Source organism: Bombus fervidus, chromosome 8 (genome assembly GCF_041682495.2).
Source record: "Bombus fervidus isolate BK054 chromosome 8, iyBomFerv1, whole genome shotgun sequence".
Lineage (NCBI taxonomy): Eukaryota > Metazoa > Arthropoda > Insecta > Hymenoptera > Apidae > Bombus > Bombus fervidus.
Genome location: NC_091524.1, coordinates 13,208,951 through 13,231,806, shown reverse-complemented (window position 1 = coordinate 13,231,806; position 22,856 = coordinate 13,208,951). Strand labels below are relative to the sequence as shown.

Sequence of the window (22,856 nt, the reverse complement as noted above, 5' to 3'; positions counted from 1 at the left end):
CCTCGTCGCGAACACGTTTTCATTCGATAACTACCGTCGAAGATTTTCGAACAGCATCGACCAACGCTCGAAACTTTCTTACCCTCGTGATAATGGACGCGAATAGAGGAGGTGGGTGGTATCTGTGTTGGTTGGATCGTAACGACCGAACGTAATTAGCTTTTTGAGGGGACGAAAGGCAAGCCAGAAGCTTCCTTTCACCGTGGAAGAAGGAAACGTCACTCGCAGATTATCTCCGTGGTAAATTAAGCCGGCATCGGGGGTGGTATCGTTCATCTTCCGTCGACGTCGCCGTATCGGTGGCTTCTCTCGAACGAACGACGCTGCCTCAGTGCCACCGGGGATCCTTGCCTTCGAGTTTTCCGCGCTGACTTTCTAAGCGAAACTCGCGGAACTTGGAAGTTGCTCGAACGAGCAAAGAGAATATCCTCCTACAGGCTAAATGGAGGATGCTGGAGGGGTTTGGGGGTTGTTGACGGCGCTGAGCCATCGAGCTCTTACGTTCGGGGATAGATTCTTCGAGGTGAGATCGATTTTTGGATTTGCTGGGAGATTTCAGACAGTGGGATGGGCGATAGAAGATTTTAGGTGGAGATTGCAGGAAGGTAGTTTGATTGTGAGAATGTTCGGTCTTCCTCCGAGACGATGGTGTCGGGATGAAGAGAGACGAACGAGTGGAAGATTTTAGATAGGCTATTTTGTAGCTACTTCGAAGGTTCGAGATTGTTGAAGATATTTAAGATGTTTTAAGACAAGTACGTTACTTGGCTACTAAAGGTATTTGCACCGACCCTTATTTTCTTATGAGGCGATTTTCCTTTTCTTTTTTTTTTTTTTTTTGTTTTTTTGTTAGGTTTTATATAGATTTGATTTTAGTCGTAGGAAATTTTTGTAGCTACTACTAAATCTAATATATCATAGGTGCGTGGACCTAATTAATTAGTATGTAAATGCTGTAATAAATGCGATGGTGCACAAATACTTTTTGCAAATATTTCTACTTGTGTTAAAGTTTGGATTAACATACTTTAACTATCATCTTACAATGTGAACTTAATTTTCATTGATCACAGTGATTAATAACTTTTTACTTTTTAGAAATATGGCTTCTTATTACGTATAATATATCTTCTGGAAATGAGTAGAAGCCCTTTGATAGCCTCATCCTCTACTCACGAAATTAATCAATGGCATTTTGAAATATTCGTTTCAGAAACTGTAATTTCCTGAACTCGCTCTAAAATCTATTAAACTAACATTACAACTTCCTCTGATGTGTACTTATAATTATTAAATTTCGTATGTTCATGCAAATTAAAACGCATTGCGCATAACGTCATAACTTAAAGTCATAACTTAATTAATTATGGAACTAGAGGAATAATACTTCTCAAAGCTGAAACACTCGTAACTGCGTTCAAACTCTCAAAATCTTGACCTACATCACTACGATTTTCAGTCCGCTATTTACCAAAAACGTTTCCATATTTTCATAGTAACAAAAACGAGAAACTCTCCAAGTCTGTCAAAATAATTCAAGCTGATAATTCCATTTATGGTATCGACTCCTTTCTTCACAAATTCGTTCAACCAGTCGATCAGTCAAACGATCCACAAAAAGTTCGGTGGCATGTTTTTCGCGAATATCCGTTGATGTTCGTATGTACGAGATATAGTGAGTGAGGTGGGTCAGGAGAGGGGAAAACAACGCGCGGGAGTGACCGAACAGAAGCGTTAAATTTTCATTAACGAAAATTACGAAGCGGTGCCACGCCGGCTGGCCGCTGATAGTTCCAGCAATTATTTTAAGCGCGGCCTGTATAAATCAGCTGGCTGAACCAAATGAACCCTGAATAGCAGTTCACGTCGAATAGAGCCGGAGGGATATGTCCGCAGAGCACACCGGCCCGGTTTCGTAATTAAAAACGACAAAAAAAAAAAAAAAACAAATATGGGTTTAATGGTATCCTCGTTCCGCCTCGCATTTCATCCGGTCCCAACGATAAAGTCGTACACGTTCGTCGATTTGTCAGAAACTGTCGCGCTCGTTCTCAGAAATAAAATTGTCTAATGCGCGCCTGCATTTTATTATCGGCTTTTTATTGTCGCGAAACAAGCGTTCCGTGTACAAAGAAGAGAGGGAGAGAGAAAGAGAGATACTGGTAATTTGGATTAAAATTGTTGATTTTTGTCGAGAAACAGAAGGTTTGGTTTTCTCTAGATCGTCGAGTGTTTTAGAAGTTTCGTAATAAGTTTTTGACGATGGTTGATTCTATATACGATATACACGAGATTTATCCTGTTGAATTTGTCGTGATAATAATTTTGTTTCTGCTAGATGGTTGGTATTTTTCTAAAGATTTTGTAACTAGGCTTGGCGATGATTGATTTTGTATATGGGATAAATGTGGAATTTATTATGTCTATATGCAGAATCGATGATTTTCTACAGTTGATATGGTTCCTTTTTTTTTTTTTTTTTTTTTTTTTTTGAAAAATTAACATTGCACTCTAAATTACAATATATAGGACAGCAATATCCACAGTGTTAAAAGGCAAATAAAAAAATCTACGTATTTATTATAAAAAGTCAACGAATATTAAAAATCCTAAAACAAAAATACAAGTGATTTATTTTACAGTATACCAAAAATTGTATTATTTACGAACCGCTTCGTAATATTCTACTTTTTGATAATATTATTTTGTATTTCATAAAAACTCGTTATTAGTTTCCCTTGTTTCTATTTCTTTAATCCGGCCATTCTTCTTTTATTCTTCAAACGCCAGAGAAATGCAAGTTCCGTGGAAGCCAGATAACCATAACTTGACGTGTTAATTACGTCACAGTGTCGCGTATATTCATTTGCGGGAATATACATTCGTCGTGTTGGCTTTTTATTGCAAAACAGCGCAGTAAGCTAGGATATTTATGAACATTTCTATGTGTGTACCATGGTGACGTGAAATGCAGCCGCGAATTTCAGAGTAGGGGAAAAAAAAGAAAGAAATTTAATTTTATTTATCATAATGGCCATTCCATTTTCGCGCATCGCCCAACCGTTTAAATCCAATCTAGAGATGGAATTGCGTTTTTCATCGGCGAGGAAAATATTTCCATTTAAATCGTATCGTCGATACAATATCCAGAAAATCTCTGTTAATACCTTCGTTACGAGGCTGTTACCGTTATTTTTAACCTTCTTCGAGTTATTTCGGCCGTCCTCGAAAAGTGGATTCTCCATTTATAGCCAATCTGTTCCTGTGTCTATATAACATCGTTAAATTTATTGTTTCATCCTAATGTACCAAAACTTGTTTATCTTCGAGCAATATTGATTTTAATTTTAAATATTCATCAAAAGTTCAAACGAAAGGAATTAAGCTTTTTAGTTCTTACTAAAAATATTCATTTAACGTTGCGTAAAAAATGTTAAATCGCTTAAAATGACATTCCATCTTCGTTTCTATACCACAAATATTAGTTTTATATCCGTACGAACAAAACCATAAAACCGTAAAATTATAAAACAGAGTCTTTTTTCGAATCTTTTAAGAAATATATCATCTTCTGTTATATATTTTAAGAGAATTCTTTCAAATAATTGTCCGATAAATACGCGTTGCAGCGATCGAAGGGTCTATTATATTTTCTTTCGGAAGCGCAGTCTTTTCATTTCGAGCAGGATTTCATTGCGAAAGAAGAACAGGACAACGAAAGAAGTCGTCCTCGCTTCAGGAAGTAATATCGTGAAAGACTGACAGCAAGTCGCGCGATATGTATCGACTTCTCTTCCTGTATTTCCGCCCTCCTACCTCCTTTTCTTCCTTTCTTTTTTATTTCCTCATTTCCTCCAGTGGAAACGCAATCGCTGCAAGCAACACGCGATTCGATTATTTCGCCAGAGTCATGGATCGGAATGCGATGTCCTACTTTTTCTCCGTACTGCAATAAATTCGCGTTACAGTAGCTCTTTGTTTAACTTTGTTGAATTCTTTGTTTTCGTCGAGTATGCACGAATTTCGTTCGTCTTTGATCGAAATATATTTCCCTTCATTTTACGAGAAAAATGGTCCGATCGATGTTTCATGATCTCGCTTTTTGTCTCATGATCGGAAATTTTATGGAAACTGTGTGACAATTTTGTTGCGAGTTCAGTTTCATCTTGGCAACGATGAATTTTGATGTGATCGATAAAATTCTCCATCGTAAATGTTTCTAGTAATTTGTTCTGAGAAAATATCATTTGATGTGCCTGTTATAAAAAGGATTCAATACGAAGAAGGAAAAATAAATCCTCGACAAGGAATTTTTCATTTTAAAATAAAAATAAATCGCGGCTTGGTTCCCAATCAAGGCAAACGGCAAACGCAACATTTAATTATTCTCTTGATTAATTAATCTCAATTAATCCATACAATGAGCAATACTCACATACTGTCATCGCAATTAGTATTCATGAAACAAATTACAAAAAGAAAAACATGACTCAAAGAACAATTAAATCCCAATACGAATCAAAACGAATCTGCCAGAAATTTAAATTTTTCTTCGAATTTTGCTTATTTGAATAGAATCGTATAGAAATGCGAACGTTCAGTCGCGAAGAAGGAACTGGCCCAATTAAAAATCACAGTTCCCGATGCTTTCTAATTAACTCGATGCACATGTAAATTTCAATCGGACTCGAAAAACAGTGACGCAAAAATTCAATTAAAACAGCTCTGCGCCCATCTATTTCCATTCTCGCTTTTTCCTCATTTTCTGCGCGGAAACGTTCTTCGTTTTCGAAGCTGCTTTTCGCTCGGCAACGTGAAAATTCGATTTCCAGCGATTCGTCACGGTTAACGTTGGTCGTCGTGGCGCCACGCTCGATTTACGAGGATTACAAACCGCTCATTGCTGCGTACACATTCTACATCGGAGGGAAAACGAGCGTAGATCAATCCGACGAGACATCAATGCTTTCCCGACTGGACATCATCAACGTCGTTCCGATAAAGAACGAAACAGCAAGGGAGCCGTCGTAAAAGTGTCCCTGTCGAGTCCTGCCATCGATCATTTTAACTCCAATATCTTTTATTTAAGGCATTGCAGTCGATCACTTCGTTTGTCCATGACTTTTATGACATATGATTGACTGTTTTCCCTGTGATTTCGTTTTCTTGCTTCCAATAGAGATTGCGAATACGTAGAGTGATTTTTATTCACGTTCGGCGTGATAAAAATAATACTACGCGAAGCAAATACGTTTAATAACATAGTAAAATTCTATCCTTTTTTCACTATTTTATAATTTATTTACAGCGAACGAAAGTATCTAAACTTGTTTTTAATATTCGATTGCGCATCTGTCGCGTTATGTAAAACGTTCTGAAATTTCATTAACGCTATAATGAGGCACGGCTATTGTAGCTGTGACTATCAATATTTAAAACGACGTCAAATACGAGTACAACTCACCGTTTTCTTCAGGCGAGATATGGGTGACATGTTCAAGCCAGCGATGATCGCCATTAGGGAATTGAAATTGCCAATGTTGAAGCATTCACGGGCGGTTTCGATCCAATATTCAACCACACGAACGCGCTGTTTCTTTTTTGCATGCTACAAAACAGTGGAATTTTTTTAATAAAATATCGTATTTTGTGAAATCGAATCACGAAATTTATATTGCAAAGAAAAGGAATAATGTATTTTGATTATGTTACTTTTGATGGAAAAATTTGTTTCCTAAAATTACTTTATATCAAATAGATTGCTTTTTATGCAGTACATGTACATATTTTTAGATAAAGTGAATTTGTTGATAAAGTAATTATAATAATTAAGCAACATATATTTAATTTACCTTGCATACTTCAGTCGCAACGAAATAGCTCAGTCTATTAAACCACTGGACGTACGATTCGAGATTGCGCGTTTTCTTCATGTCCTTGAAGGATGTTTCCAAGTGAGGAGATTCCTGTTTATAAGAAAAATCAATATCCACGATTAATATGGAATTTCTTCTTTCAACTTATTAATTAAAATTACTATTTATTAATATAGTAAGTATATTCATAGAACCTCGATTACATTCGAATTAATTACGATACATGTGCGTCGATATTTTTATGAAAAACCATTTCCGAATGTTCTATTTATCGATGTCCCGATAATTAACTATTCCATTAATCAGCGTTCTGATAATCGAGGTTTCATTACGTTTGCTTCTACCTAAAATTGCTCTATCTAAAATATATTTTCAATGATATTAAAAAACATCGATAAATGAAAAGAGAAATAGAGGAGAAAAAGAACGTACTATTAAACGGACGTGACAAATGGAAGAGGCAGGTGTACAAACCTTGGCAAAGGCTTGGACGAATTCTTCTGGACCGATATACGAGAGCCTCTCGAGTTCCACGTGGGTCAATTGCTGTGCCAGGACCGTGGCCGATGGGCACAGCTCGGTGATGTCCACCTGAAAAACGGGGTGACAGTTCCATTCGGATCGAGTGTCGAAGAAAAGCGACGCCGGGAAATCATGTGCAAGAGCGTCGCTCTGGTCGTGGGGGTAAGAGACGCGATGAAAGGGAGGCGTCAACGAGAACTCGATTCACAGAGGTGCAGAAAGACAGAAAGCGGAAACGGGCGGAAGCTGCGCGTCCACGTCGCGACGCCTCCTCTTTTCCTTTCCAATTTCACGTGCTCGTGCTTCGCCGAGCAAATTCGAGCGAGTTCTTATCTTCGTCGAACGCGGTTTCAAAGTGCTTTGACCGGCGGCGTCGCGACGCTCTTGGACCCCTCTCGATATACATCTCTATAACTGTACATATAGTTACGTATACAATGCCATTTCAATGCATTATGTTTTGCGAACGATTCTGGGAAACGTTCGAAGCCATTGTATATGATTCTTGTTCTCCTGAGCAATAATCTTTATGACCAGGTTTGGCATTTACTGGGGGGTGTATTTTATGGACAGGGCTGTACCTTATGGGTGTATTTTAAGTTCCTGCTTGGAAGGATGGTTGTGATTTGAAGTTAGTATCGCAGTAAAATTATGAAGAAGGGAGGGAGAGAAAGAGAGAGAGAGATAGAGAGAGTAAATTATCTTTATGAGTTTGTTGCATATAGAGCAGAAATATAAGATACTAGAGATTTTTTAATTATAAGATGACATTAATGTTATTGAATTCATTTTGACGTCAGTTTTAACTGACTACTCTTATAATTTAAAATATTAAACGTTCAAAAGATTGTCAAAATTACTAGCGAGAATCTTCTACCATTCTCTACGAAGAATAGTTTCAAACCCTCTAACATTATTACAATCGAAAGGAAAGGTAATAGTTGATAGCTGGTTGAAACAAGAATAGAAGAGAGAATAAACGAGAGAAACGTTTTACCAGCGAATACCATGCTTTTCCAACGTAGCTCATAGCATACGTCTGAAACCACTGCAATTATTTATGCTCATCGTAGGCATTGTAGACGCGATTCGCGAATGAAAGGTATAAGTCCGTCGGGCATTTCAATTTGAATCGAACGCGCGAACATTCATATCCGCCTCCCTGTTGAATGAAATGAACCACGGAAAATTTATATTCTCTCGCTCAACTTGCCCCTTGAAATACCGCTGCAAACACTGACCCACATCACTGCGTGCTGCTGGCACGAAAAACGACGAGATTTCGTCGTCGGCCATCTCGTCTATTATTCCTACTTTTATTGAGGCCCGTCTTTTGTTCTATTTGTATCCCTTTTCGATTGGATTTCGCGTCTCTCGTCATGCAAAAAGGGAATCTCCTAACGTTTTTCTTCGACCATTTCAACGATGGTTACTGTGAAACGATTGAGTAATGAACGTCGATGGGAAATTGATTTCTTTGTTACGTCTTTAGTATTATAAAGTATATAAGTATAGTATATATTTTGTAGCATATAACGTCTGTAAATACGTAACTAATTAATTTTCGTCATAGTAGTATAAAATCAAAAGCTTTTAGATCATTTATTTTCCAATTTGATTTAAAACAACCTGTATTAATTAGCGTTACAATAATCAGCATATAAATGGGTTATAATTATTTTTCCACAAAATTTTGTCAATTTTTCATTGTGCATGTCAAGGGAAAAAATGGCGACTAATGCGGTTAGATTATGAAAAAGTAATTGCCCGAGCTGCCATAATTAGCCAGCTGTTATTCGGTGTTTCAACGAAATATATGGAAATTGCCCTGTAATTGCGGTTCGTGGCAACAATCGAGCAATCACGAAATAAAAATATTTTAACCACATTCTCTTACATACTGTCCTAATTTATACTTTAATTTTCCCATTTTTTCTTCCCATTTTTTAATCTTCCCGTTTCCATTAGGTAGAAAAACTTATGGTATTCTTATACAATTATTATATTCAACATGATACTTGAATACAATATACATATCTTCAAATATAATAATCTATGTAGGCCCTTGTTATTCATTCAAAGATATACCAGAAATTCTTTTGCCCTTAAGCATTAACAATTCGTCTACCTGGTGATAACTTATTCATAAAAAAATATTTCCTTTGGTCAGTTGATAATGTCTTAAAAGGTTCCATAAATATGGAACTTGTAATCACTGATCTGCTTGAAAACGGTGAAGACGAGGTTGGCAATAATTCTATAATATGTAAACCATATATTATTCTATAATAATTAATTCTATAATATATAAACGAATATATAAACCACGCGTATTAGCCTCTTCTCCTATCAATAGAAATTTTCTCAACTTTGAAATCAACGAACGCGCTTTGTCCAATTCTACAGACATATTTGTCTCTTTCCTTGACGATTAAAATTTTCCCAAATAACGAATAATTTTTCAATTATCAACACACTCTATCCAATCATCCAGCATTTTGAACCGAGAAAAATAGTCTTATCGTTCTTCTTTCGATTCCAAAGACAGTCGTTTGCATAGCACGCAGTCGACGGTCTCAACGTCTTAAACAGCACCCTTGCCTCGTTTCCACGAGATACGTCATAGCATTTTCTCGACGCGACGAAAGTAGAATCCGTCGAGTACGAACGAGATCAGCGAACCGCGTGATTCGGTTACGAAGCGAACGACCGCCTGCGTTTCTTCGAATTAGATCGTCGATCGAATTATCAACGAGCGGAGTTGCCCGATATGACAGTGTGGAACGATCCCGGTGAGACCGACAGCATTGATTCCAACTGTTCGCGGCAAGCAGAGCGCGAACGAAACGTTTTGATTTACGTGCAAATTCCACCCTTGTGCCTGTTTCCTCCTCGATAAAAAAGCCACGTTCAATGACTCGTGAATCGCCGTACGGCCAAACAATTCGCGACTCTTTCTCCCGATGAGGGAACGGACGATGATGCTTCACGATCAGAAAATGCGAATGGATTGATATTAATTCTATCGACGGACGTTTTTCCAATGGCATTGGAAAATGCCACGGTTTAACGTCTTCATTAGTTTTCCTGATATTGATAGACGTTTAGCGAGTGCAATGAAGAATTTTTCGAGAGCTCCTGTTAGCAGATTTGTGTTATATCAGACTGTCTCTCTAGTTTCCCCCTTTGTTTTATCAAATATTTGATATTAAATTAATTCTTAACTACCGTGGCGAAATAAAAACAGGTATATTAATGTTCAGGCGAGGTTTTGAAGTATTTTAATGGAAAATTTAAATCTCAACCTACAGATTATAATTAAAAGGCTCATCTTTATTAAGAATTAATAAGATGAATTGCATCGTAAATTATTTTAGAGCAAAATGATAAGTTTATTAAGTGTGCGAGGTATTTTAGAATATTATACTTTGGATGTTGTATACGTTCTATATGTATTCTGTACGTTTTTCCATCTCTTCTGTAAACGAATCTGTCTTCCCAAATAACTGATGTTTTACACTAAAATTATGATGAAATAATGTTCTATACTGAGTTCATAAAATTTTCTTCTTTCACTAATGCGTATTTTACATTTCATCTTTGAAACTGAAAATAAATCTCTTCTTGCGATTACCATGATTAATACCAAACTAATAATACAATTTTTTCTAGCTAATTAAGAAAATATTTGCACACAATATTTGATGTGTAAAGAATCATAGTTAATTTAGATTTTACAAATTCACCGCGTTACTCAAAAGACCAAATTAACGCGACAAGAAAGACACGGAATATTTTAACACAATTTGTTCAGAACGAGAAGACCAAAGCACGTATCGGAGCTAAACGAAACAAAATCAAGAAGATCGTGCTAAGACTGTCGAGACACGATGCCGAGTTTCATTGTTTCGAATTAAGAGAACTGCAACGAAAGCGTAAAAATATCAACAGCGAAATGCTTTCTCGAGTTTCTCTGCTCGTTCTGTCTTGAAATTGGCAACGATACACGATGGTGAAATTAAAAACGCGCGTGTTTTATAGTTTCTCGTTATATGTGCTCGAATTTTTAAAGAAATTGAAAGCTTTTACCGTCCGTATAAATGAAATTAATTCGCAGCGATGCGTCAGCTTCTCGTGAAAGACAGCGCAAAGTTAATGTCGATGGAAGTTAAAATTTTTTCAAATAAAATCTAATTACACGTGATAAAAATTTTAGATATTTATTTACGATAATGTTTTACGATGGATTAATATTTTATAATAGATATTTATTCTATGTTTAAATAATTTGGAAATAAATTTTTGCTAAAAACATACGAATAATTTCCTGGCCGCGTGTTAAATTTAATAATCGTCGATAAATTTCATCGTTGGTTTCAATTTGATTTTTTGGGGAATTTTATTTAACAATTTATGAATTTTGCGGCGGTCCGTTGAACGAAATTCCAAATATCAAATCGAAGGGTTGTAAAGTTAGAATTTGGAAGTTAAAATATTTTCTACAGTAAACATATGATTCTATGTTTTGAAAGATTTCATAATGAACAATTATGAAAAATATAAAAACAATTTCCAACCATTTGGACCAAGTTTAATATTCATCGATGAACTTCGATCAACAATTAATAAATACTATGCAATGGATTTTTTAACAGAATTCTATGGAAATACCAATATTCCAAATGATTAATGAATTAAATAAATATCGTATGTATGGTTTTAAATAAAATACGATATAGAGATATGTGTACACAGATAAACACTGTGTTAAAACTAGTTTTGAATAAATACTAAAAAAATGTACCTATAATGTATAAATTTCAAGTACAAAAACGTGCACCTTATCATTTAGGGAATAGAATAATCCCATAATTACTATTCTACGAAAGCAGAATCATTGAACGGCAAGATTCTCGCAAGTTTCAAATTGCTCGAGTTTAGTGAACGGTAATGTTTGCGATGTTCAAAGAAACCTGGAGGAAGACAACGCGCAATTCTCTAGCGAGTCATGATATGCAACCAAATACGATGCACCACGGGGACTGCTATAGTTTCTTGTATCGAATAATTAATGACGGCTTGGAAATCACGATGTATTTCAAATTGAGACCACTGTTACAGTTTCATCCAAGTCTCTTACTTGCGATTGGTTACTGTTCCTTATTAGACTCAGCTTGACTAAACGTTCACTTCATATTCGATATACTCGTATTTTAGCAAAGTTCTTATTATTTCAAAGAAATTATTATTGGACTGGCAACTAAGTTATCGCGGATTTTGTCATTAGGTGGTATTGACAAATTCCGCAATCACTTAGTTGCCAACCCAATATATAATCACATTAGTCACATCATTTCTTCGATTATTGAAACAAAACGAAAAACTTGATGAAACTAAAGCTCATTATGAACACTGGAATTTGAACCATTAAAATCTAAATATTATAATTAACGATTAAAAAGATATACGTATACACGTTGGTGGACAAAAGAAAGTTTAAAATTGGAAAATTTACTTAGTTCGTGCAACGTATATTAGCAACTTTTGTATTAAACTTTGTACCATATCAGTAACGATCTTTACGTCCCGAATTTTCTTTAGTCTGCCACTATACATACGCAAGATAAAAATGTACAGGCAAAAAGAAAAAATGAAAATCCTCAAATTATAAAGTCACTCGCACAATTTCCACAGTTCTGCCCTAAATTTCTCCAAAATTACAAATTACAAAATCCACGAAAATAGGATACGAATGAACATTAACCAAACTCGCTACATAGAAGTTTATCCAGTTAGTCAAAACGATAATTACTTTCACGAAGCGAAACGAACTCGACACGTTACCGGAGAAATATAACTAAATCACGAAATATCTACAATTAATAATAATAATGGACTCGCATGCGATCGCGCAAAACTGGCAGTGACACGGTTCGATCATTTAAAAGCAGGCATTAAATCGGAACCGCTGTTGCCGAGCGAATATAAATACAGCAAGCGTGTAACGGAGTTAATACGGATTTTAACGCGTATTATCGTTATCAATTAAAATCCCGTTATCTATAGTAACAACGTTAATGCGCGCATTTAAATACAACCCGATAGCGGAGCAGAAACTGCGTTTCGAAAGCCTTTGTGTTTGTCCCTTGCCTCCTCTCGCAGCCCTCTCTTGTCATTACGCGGAAGAAAACGTAATTAAAAGCTTTGTACCGCTCGCGAAAACCAGAAAGACCGGTTTTCCGGACGTTTTACTAGTTTCCGGACGTTTTACTAGTTTCCAGGCGTCCTACGCACACCGGCTACCGCGAGTTTCAATGAAAAATGAAGTTTTATGATTTCGTGGGAATAAATAGAGAAGCTCGTGACAAGAATGGTGCACGCTCCGCTATTTGTCTTTCTATCGTTAATGAAATATGTAAAAATGTTACTTTCTGTTTAACATATTTCAATTTTTTTAAATAAAATATTTCTTACATCGTATGATTTCTATGAGTTTATCTGTAATTATATTGTAAGGAAATTATGTCTAATTAAACGAAGAAGCTAGGGACTTTGTGACGAACATTTTTACAGAACCAGTTCATTTGCATGCTTTAAGAAGAATTATACTTTTGACGAGCATATTTTTCGCGGAAGTAATGATGCGCGTGCATTTTGTAGTTACACAATTTTTTACAATGGAAACACATTTTTTTATGTCTTCTCAGTCTTCTAGATTTTTTCCGTCTAATTCTAACCTCATTCGTTAAAATATTTGAAATTAAATTTTATAGAATTTATCGTACGAAAGATAAGGAATACGCTGTAAATTTTGTAGACGTTTTAAATTTAGTACATTTTAATTTTCGGAATAGAGATCGTAAACACCTGCAATAGATAGAACGTATCTTTCGAAGAATTAATGCTTCGAGTTTTGTAGTCGTCAGGAGAGAATATACTTTTCCAAAATATCGGAAAACTTTTTCCTTTAGCAAAAAATTGGTGTAGGGAACGATGTATGAGAAATTGTGCAAATTTATGAATGATTAAGGTATGAATATGTAAAAGTTTTTGACAGATTTATCTTTATTATAAAGTTGGAGGAAGTGGTTTAAATTAAACCATCCTACTTAAAGTGGTTTAAAAGCTATATAAATTATGAAGTATCCATAATGAATAATATTTTAATGTGAAATGATGCATTATAAAATGGAGATTATAAAAGCTTTAAACGTTGCTGTCAGAAGGATACAAATATTACGAAACGAACAGCAAAATCTTTAAAACAAAGGGGAAATAACGAAGATTTTAATTAAAAAGGACAGTGGACTTTTCGTAATTCGTAAGCTGCACATGTAAATTATTTTTTTTAATTTCATGTTGCTCGCACGTAATTTAAATTAATTCGTATAAAAAGGAACTGTAAATTAATCTGTTTTTACTGAAAACAAAAATTCATTGCTTTCTCTGCGTAAAAGGGAGTATAAACATTTATTTCTCATTTTTATTGTATCAAAGATCTTGAATAATACTCAATCAAGTTTATATATTTATTATTTTTATTTCTTCTTCCTTTTTAAGAGCTTCAAAATATTTATAGAAACGAAATTTCTCCACAAATAAAACACAAACACACTTCTATATTTAGTTTTATACTTATATTAATTTCTACAATAATTTTACTTTGAATTTAACACTTCGTTCCAAAATAAATTTCAAAACTCTGATAAGTATTCGATCACATTCATGGGCTTATATCTTTTATTTCTTCTCTATTTTGACAAGCTAGAAATTATTCACCGAAACGAAATATTTCCTGTGATAAAACTCAAACGCACTTTCAAGTTTAATTTCTTATTTCTTCGTCGAAATAGATATGTCAACTTGTCAAATCCGTCTGACTATTTATTTATTTATTTATCCTGTTTTTCTTGAAGCCTGTACGTCAGATTTTGCTGACGTGCATGAAGAAACGCTAAGGAACTCTAAACGAAATCGAGTGCTTCGAACCATTAAAAGTCGTTCTATCGACAAGTAGCTATAAAATGTTCGTCGTATGAAATCACAGGTTGCAACTTTTTCTCTTTTTAAATATCGAAGTCCAGAGCTGAACTTTCCAAGCGAGTAACTGTTTAAATGCAATAAAGGTTCTTGATTGAGAAGCTTGGTGTGTTCGTCCGAAACTTTCTTTCTGCGAAAAGAAAGAGATTAAAGCTGTAGTATTGGGCTTGAGAACGATTTCTTGTTCGCAGAACACATAAAAGAAATCCAATCAATTCAGGGTGCGTAATAAACGCGTGGAAATGGTTTGGATGAAATGTTATCTATCGTAAAAATAGGATATAAAAAAGTTCCGCCATAAAAGGTTGCAATTATTGATTCGAGATGATTATTACGTTGGAAATCTTCGTTTTAGATAATTGCACCACTTAGAAGTCAAACTGATTAATTCTACTATTAGATTGTGGTAGTATTTATTCAAATTTATATTTTTATAGAACCTAGATAAAGATATCATTTCACCTACTTATTGGGAAGTTATACGAAATATTCTATACTGTGAATATTTTACATATTTTTGAATATTAGATGCGTTCTGTGAAAAAATGTTTGTAATTAGCTTTTCAGAAACCAAAGAATTAATCTTAATATAGTTGTGCCAGTACAGCTTAACTTTTGTATTCTGTTATTACGAGTTAGAATATTTTTCCACAAATAAGTACAATGAAGATATTTGTTATAAATATTCCGCGTTGCATTGAAAATTTTTGTCTTCCAAATAAAATGTTCGAACGATGCTCAATTGTAAGGAAGATCAAGAATTTCTACCTTTAATCAAAGTAAATAAACGTTTTATCTCATAAGAGTAGCTCATAACGTATTCTTAAACGCGATAGAATAGTTACCTCGCAATGTTGATTATGCAAGAGATTAAAATATTTAACTTCTGATAGATAAAAGAACGCTCTATAATACTTTTTCTCTCATCTTACATCGTATTATAGTTAGAAACTAAAACTTCTTCTCCTCTGTTAATAATATTCTGCTTTTCCTATCCCCTACTCTTTAACTTGCTTTTATAATCTGCTTAAAATTTCCTTCTACTAAATAACGAAATAGAAGCTGTAGCTCCGCTGGTCAATATTAAATTCATGTTACTTTTAAGGACAAAATGGAACCTTGTACGCGAATTAATATCCTCAACTACGCGTTTAAAATTGCCCAACTTATGAAGTCCTTTAAGATATCTTCTAAATTCCTTAAAAATTCCTCTAAAATTCCTTCTGGGCTATCAATTTATGTACATCTACCCTATCGACCAACAAACAACAAGACGATCGACCATCCTCATCGTGACTAATTGAAGATGTCGAATAGCCAAACGTCAAACGACAACATCTTGGTCCTGCTGTTATAAAACCATTTGCAATCAAGTAGTTTCTAGTCTTCCATGCTTGGAACTTTTCTTACAGCGGTGAATACGACGTGGAATGAGAAAAAAAGGGAAGAAGAACGAGGATGCGGCGACGAAGGGATGAAAAAGAGATTATGGGCGTATTATTGGTTTCGCGAGTTACGGCTCGCTTCTTGAGAAAGTTCAAGCAAAGCTGTCGCCGCGGCACGTCGCGGGGACGGGTTCAAAAAGCGCGGCGAACTTCCACTTTAATAAGCCGGAGCTTCCTAAGAGCTCGGCCCACCCGTTTCCTTATCTACTTCTTCACCTCTCTCTTCTCCTCTTTCCGCTCGCGTTATATTTTTATTGCGCTCAGACTTCCTGCATTTTCGATGCAATTCCGACGTAAACCGTAGATATGCAAGCGGCCATGCAAATACCGTTCTACGAGGTAGTTGCTAGAACGTTACTGGAAGCTTTGGAATATTCTTTATTCTCCTTACTTAACCACCATCTTTTGCTTCTTCGACGCGAATGCTAATTGTAAGTGTTGCATTGTAGCAACTTGGCAAAACTTTTTCGTAACATTTGGTGCATTACCTTAAAACACGAATTTTAGACGATCTTCTCTGGCTTAATATCGCGTGATCGATTTTTACAGATTATACGATGATTCATTTTCTGATGATATCTTTACGAAAGTTGAATCGACATATTTCTTTGCTACGATTTAAAGGAAATTCTAGAATTTTTCTGTAACTTCGATTGTACGAGATAAGTACAAATAACAACAGCACATTGGTGTATCATTAAATTATTTTTTTATTTAGCAGATTATTTACAATCAATTCTTATACAGAATTTTAAGTAAATTATTTTGGTATGGTACTGTAGCTTGGATTATAAAAATTTATAGTATGTTTGATTCTAGTTAAATCTAATGCTTCAATCTAAGGGGTATTGCCTTTTTAGTCTGCGGATCTGATCCGTCGTGTTAAGTAATTGGGTAACTAATGGGTTTTGCTGGTTGTTGACTCTTATATTATATCTGTTTCTGAACTTGGATATTTCTTCTTTGACTGTGGGTATCTTAAGGTCGCGATGTATTGTTTCGTTGGTAACATACCAAGGTACACCTATTAAGGATCTTAGAGTTTTTGATTGGAGTGTATCATTAAATGTGAAAACTTCTGTAATATGACTATTTTGCTTCTATAATGATACATGTTTCAATAATTATTTCAATACAATGATTTAGTAAACAAATCAAATTAGTAGATACCAAGTAATTTAACAAGTTGTACGTTTGTAGCAAAGATACAGTTGTATGTGATTAAGAATTAATCAAATACGATGTGTAGTTAGATAATTAGACGCCAGACACCTAAAGATGATACTATCCAGTATCAAAATATTTCTTCCATTTATTTTTATCATTATAGCACACTTCACACAGCGAAAATTAACAAATTCAATTTCAACATATACGAATAATTCATATTGTATAGTTTTCTTATAAAAAATCATGTTCCTTGCACGTGTGACTGAATTTTAACATTATTCTGTATTTTATGATTTTAATATTCCTTATGAAAAAGGTAGAGTGAGAGAGAGAGAGAGAGAGAGAGAGAGAGAGAGAGAGAGAGAGAGAGAAAACGAGGAAGTGAAAGGAAACCTACTAAACGTATACAATATTCATTTTTCCTGGCGTTGTGGATATAGAAAATTGCGTTCACATTAATATTTTCATGTATACCAAATAAAGGCACCACCTCAGGGAAAAAAGGCTGTGTTATATCTATCGTAACAATTTCCAGGGGACCAAGAGGCAGATTACGAGATGATGATAGAGAAGGAATATTAAAATTGCCGGTTAAAGAAGCTGCTTTTAACAATTTCCAGGAACTTTTGATAGGCAATGGAGCAATTTCATCCGCGTTTAGACGAGGATGTTATTTATTATGCCGCAGGGAATTTATCTCCCTTTGATCACAAAGAACGGCACTATTATTCATTCGTCCATGATAAAATATGCATTTAATGCCTCGTCGCCGAGAAGATGAAGTATCTTAGAAACGAACGACTATTTATTTTTACCTAGTAACAGTTATTACTATTTAGCAATCTGAATAAACACAGCTTGATACTAAAGAACTTTGAGTGGTATTTCATTAAAATAAAAGTGGTATTTAATAGCAAAATTACTTCTGGGATATATATATATATTAACATTCTTGTTATTTTCTAAATATGCAAAAATAGCTTTTAGAATAATTTTAAATCTTAATTTTACAACAGTTTTTGACGGAAACTTTTCTTGTACCTATCGACGTATCAGCATTTTAGAATACTAATTGGGATACCTGGGTTATTAGGATACCGAAGTAATATAACATCATGAGACTTTATATCGAGGTATCCAGTATCAAGATATCGAGGTTCGAAGGTATGGAAATATCAAGAAATTGTGATATATACCGCTACATCGAGACATTAAAACATCAAGATTACAGCAAGATTATAGCAAGATTAAGCATCAAGAAATATCAGAATGCGAAGTATTACCAGAAATTTAACATATGAAGATATCGAGGTATTGTATTATTTGGATACCATAGATATCACATACAAAGTACTACGATATCAAGACATCAAAGATATCGAATATTCAAACACTGGTAACATTCGATTATGATAATTTTTCAACTTAATATACGGCAGTTTAGATAGAAACAAGTATAATCTAACTCCTTTCTAAATACACTAAAATTATGCGCCAAACGCGTAATCAATACTATTTTCTTTTTTCGTGATTACAATCCAACATGCCAATTTTTACAAAATTCTAGCAATCAATATATTTCTGTTTAATCAAAATTATAGTTCTTCATAATCTTCCGCGAAAAATTCTTCCGCTCTTTATTTTCTCCACTTATGAATGAGAATACTGGAAACTACACAAGGCATCAATAAAAAATAATAAAAGATCTATCACTTTTAGAAGGCAAAACAGTGTTACATTAGGTGTCAGTAAAAACTACAAAAACATTCGTCTGTTTTTCTTGAAAAGTCTAGCATTTACGAAAAAGACCACTAAAATCCAATAAAATGGACAGCCTTTATCTCCGCGTTATACGAAGGACTAAGGATACTGATTTCAAGACGTTTCAGAAAAACCAGCTCTACACATATCTCTCGGAATTTCTCCTCGATTATCCGAAAATGGAGACATACACCGGATATCGAACGAACGGTAACATAACCAGGAATTGGAGGCAGTGGTATCCGAAACAGGTTTCCGGAACGGAAGCGACAACCGCACAACGAAACAATTGGGGATGCGGTAATTTCTCCGGCCGCACGATCATCGATGAAGCTTGTAGCGGTCGGCGCTCACGCAATTCAGTTCTGATTAGCCGGGGTACGATACGCCGGCATATTTAACTAACTAATGCAGTTGCAAATTAGCTATTAGTAGGTGTTACACGCGGTGGCAGATAGGCGTAGGGGTAATCAAATTAAATAGAATAGTTACTGTCTCCCATGTCGACGGTGAAACTACATAACCCTGTTAGCCTAACTGCGCAAAGTGCACGCGTACTGCTAGTATACACAGTACGAAGGATAGAAGACCATGTGCGTGCACGATGAGAAACGTGTGCATTAACACACTGTGAGAATAACATGTATAAACAGGGATGATGCATAGGTGAAATCCCCGCGTATCCCTCGAGGATGTTATCAGTATCGCGTCTCCGTGTCTCCGGGAAAATATTGAAACGTCTGTCAAAGGAGAGAACGTGGCTGGAAAATCGAGTTTGACGGGGAATTGCTTGATACCGGGAAAGGAAGCTATTTTACTTTCTCAACACTGACAGAAGTATCATCCATCGACGCGTCTATAGCCACGTGCAAAGTGTACGCAAATTCGATTTATGATACCGCGCGTATAGTAAAATTTCTCTTGGGATTAAGGAACCGAACAGGGAACGTTAAGTTTATTATTTCGTAATTTCCAGCGGAAAATTAGAGAATTATGAATTGGGAATACCTCGACTGGAATTTGTAATTTTGCCGTGGATGTTTGTTACGAGTAATTGTGTTTTTGATGCGTGGAAATACGACATGGTTGAAATTAAGCTATTGTACACGATGATATTAATGTTTCAAGGTATTTTTGTTTAAATAATATTGTACGTGGCTTGTGAATACATACGCGCTTTGTCTAGATTAATTGTAAATGTAAATTGTCATTGTAAATTGTAATGTAAACGTATCTATACAAGCTACTAAATCTTCAATTAGTTAAAAGCACATCTAATATTTAATTATAATGTTATTTGCTTTCATGACTGTCTTATGAACTTAAATTTTAAACTTTCAGATGATAATGCAATAAAAGTTTCTGTATTGTTATCGATATTTTCCGCAATATTAATCGAATTGAGGACGAAAAATTTGTCAGAGTACCTATTTTTAGAATGCAAGATTTAAATGGATACTCGAAAAGAAGCTTTGGGATGCTTGTCGGGAACGCCTTATGCAAACGTTTGCACGCGATTGGATAACCATAGCACATGTGTATGGTACTGATGCAAATGCTAGAAGTGCGTTGCTATCGATATAAGCACAAACGACATGGGCGAGCCATTTAAACGGTAACAAGAGTCCCGTGTTACGGGAACGGAATTGGTGCACGAAACGAACGGACGGCGGATCGAACAAGTACCATAGACAGAATATTATCGGTTCATTATACCGGAACTTCGCCGTGGTTACAGTTAATCGAGTAATCGTTGTTAAACTCGATCAATACGGTTAAGTTCCTGGAACGTTTGTACGCCTAAACGATCTAATATTTGGTATAGCTGATGCAAACGAAAGTTGTTCGACGTGCGAGTCTCTTTTACTGTTTTCTCAATATGATTATACTGGTCTAAGAAGTTATGCGGATAAAATAATGATATAGCGATCACAGAATATAGGAAACTCTAAAGGATATGTAAAAATTGTTAAGAATGTGATTAATAATTTATTCTAGCGTCTTCTCAATTACAATTTAACTTTCTTTTATACTGTTCTTTTGTACTGTACTTTTAAATATTCTTTTAATTACACAAACATCTGATTGTTAAAGTCTTGTTTACGATTAAAAATACACGAACGTTAAAACTTCTAAAATGCTCTACTATATTGTAATAATAAAACAAAACTTTAGATCCTTCTCGGAGATGATGATCTATAGCCGGCAGATAAGTCCAATCGAGAAATTCCGAAACATTCGATTAAATTCCTACACAATGAATCACAAAGTTTCCCAGAATCTCACGATGAATCAAACGAAGCGATCAGGAAAGATTAAGAAAGGGCAACGATTTGCTTGGACGGTACTAATACGCATATTTAGCGCATTTATACGAACCTGTGAAAGTTGCTCTGTCGTTGCCTCGGTCGCCAGTCTAGCTAAACCCTCCTCGTACCTCTCCAGGGCCGTCAGTCTAAGCAGCAAGTTTTGCAGCAATGCCGAAACTTCCTGCCTGGCCGCAGCGTCGACCGCAGCGACCTTCTGCGTGATGGACCTGACGTGGCCCATCACCCTCTCGTCCCGGAAATCGTACGGGAATGTTTCTGTCCATTCGGCTAGCAGCTGCACCAGTCGTGGCACGAAACGTTGCAGACGTTCCTGGAACACGCCAGACAGATTCCAACCGGTTCCACTTCCTCCCTTTTTATTAGTTCACTTGCTCGTACATGCGTTGCCAAACAAGTTTTAGATGAGATGCGGAAATTGGAACGCCACAGAATGCACATGCCCAACGAATCTTTCAGAACTTTCGAAAACTTGGGACCCTTCAGAGATTGCGAAGCGATACGAATTGTGTGAACTTCGAATTATCGCAATTATATTCGAACGAATGTGATTCTGTTATTTTTGCTTCTATTATATGAATATTGCATATCCATCATTATTTCCTTCGCAAATGTAGATTATGCGAGGCACAGACAAAGATGATATTAATAAGATAGTACACGTTTCACCAGTAAGTAAATTCCGCACAAAGAATACTGCAAATCACCGTAAAATAACGGACCACCATGACATTTGAACATCCGAATCTCTTCCACCCTGAACACACAGAAGAGAACGCATAATGAGAAAGACTAAAATACTAAAAAGCGCCAAGTGCAAAAGAACATAACTTTAAATTATAGAAGAAGCCGAAAAAAATAAAATCGGGTAAAAATATCAGTAAAGATACTAAAGCAGAAGACAGCGGCTAAACAAGAAGAAAAGAGAAGAATCGTCAGGGTGGAAATTCATTTGCGAGCGAAACATTTCTGGCCTGGATACGCGTGCTCGTTATTACAACTGGAACGAGAGCGAGCGTGCCAGGGTGATTCTCCAAGGGGGTGAATGCGAAAAGGGGGTCGAGCTTGCGAGACGATGAAACGATAATGCACGCGGTAGCCGTAAAGTGCACGCCCGGAAGGTTCTTGGTGGTCTTTTGTGGGACGGTTGCATTCGTGGCTCACCTTGCCACTATCTCCAGTCAGGTTTTGCTGATGCTCGCAGAGGGCGCAGACTTCGCCCAGAAGCTCGTGCGGCTTGATGAAGAGTCTGGCGCTCAGCAAAAAGGCGAAGAGGTACGCTCGATCGGGATAATATTCTTCGGTGGGTACCATATGCTGTACCAAGGCTTCCAGCGAGCCTGACACCAGGTTCCCGTCTCGATAGACCAGAGCCTGAAATGAAACACGGGTCTGGTTAATTGATCGTGATTACTCTAAGGCGCCTCTACGAACTTTCACAGCGATAAATTTACTTTAAGCTGCGAGAAGGAACAGTGACTTTTTGTTTGCAATTAAAATATCGCGAGGGATATTGAATTTTTGAAATTAAATGGTTTGATGTATAAAGTATGTAAAGTATAATGTAATTATATAAGTACAGCGATTGTAATAATGAACTAATAAATAAATCGATTTTTACTGGGAGAAGCTTGTTTGATTTGCTTGAGCATTTTATTAAGTATTACATATTTCAACGTAATTTACATTTGTCGATTGACAATATTAATTGAACG

General features: G+C 35.7%; 1 protein-coding gene across 2 annotated transcripts in view; it reads right to left on the bottom strand.

Annotated features, from left to right (window-relative positions):
• The window catches only part of LOC139989680 (uncharacterized), a 643,240-nt gene that overhangs the window by 24,710 nt on the left and 595,674 nt on the right, over positions 1–22,856 (bottom strand). Inside the window, exons 6-10 of one of the 2 annotated variants that reach the window (XM_072008182.1) lie at positions 22,306–22,515; positions 21,194–21,454; positions 6,351–6,467; positions 5,853–5,966; positions 5,465–5,608 (exon numbers count right to left, since the gene is read on the bottom strand). In XM_072008182.1, coding sequence (XP_071864283.1) covers positions 5,465–5,608; positions 5,853–5,966; positions 6,351–6,467; positions 21,194–21,454; positions 22,306–22,515 — 846 coding nt within the window. Of the gene's footprint in view, positions 1–5,464; positions 5,609–5,852; positions 5,967–6,350; positions 6,468–13,990; positions 14,569–21,193; positions 21,455–22,305; positions 22,516–22,856 lie in introns of those variants that run through there. The other variant, XM_072008183.1, reaches the window with a different exon arrangement.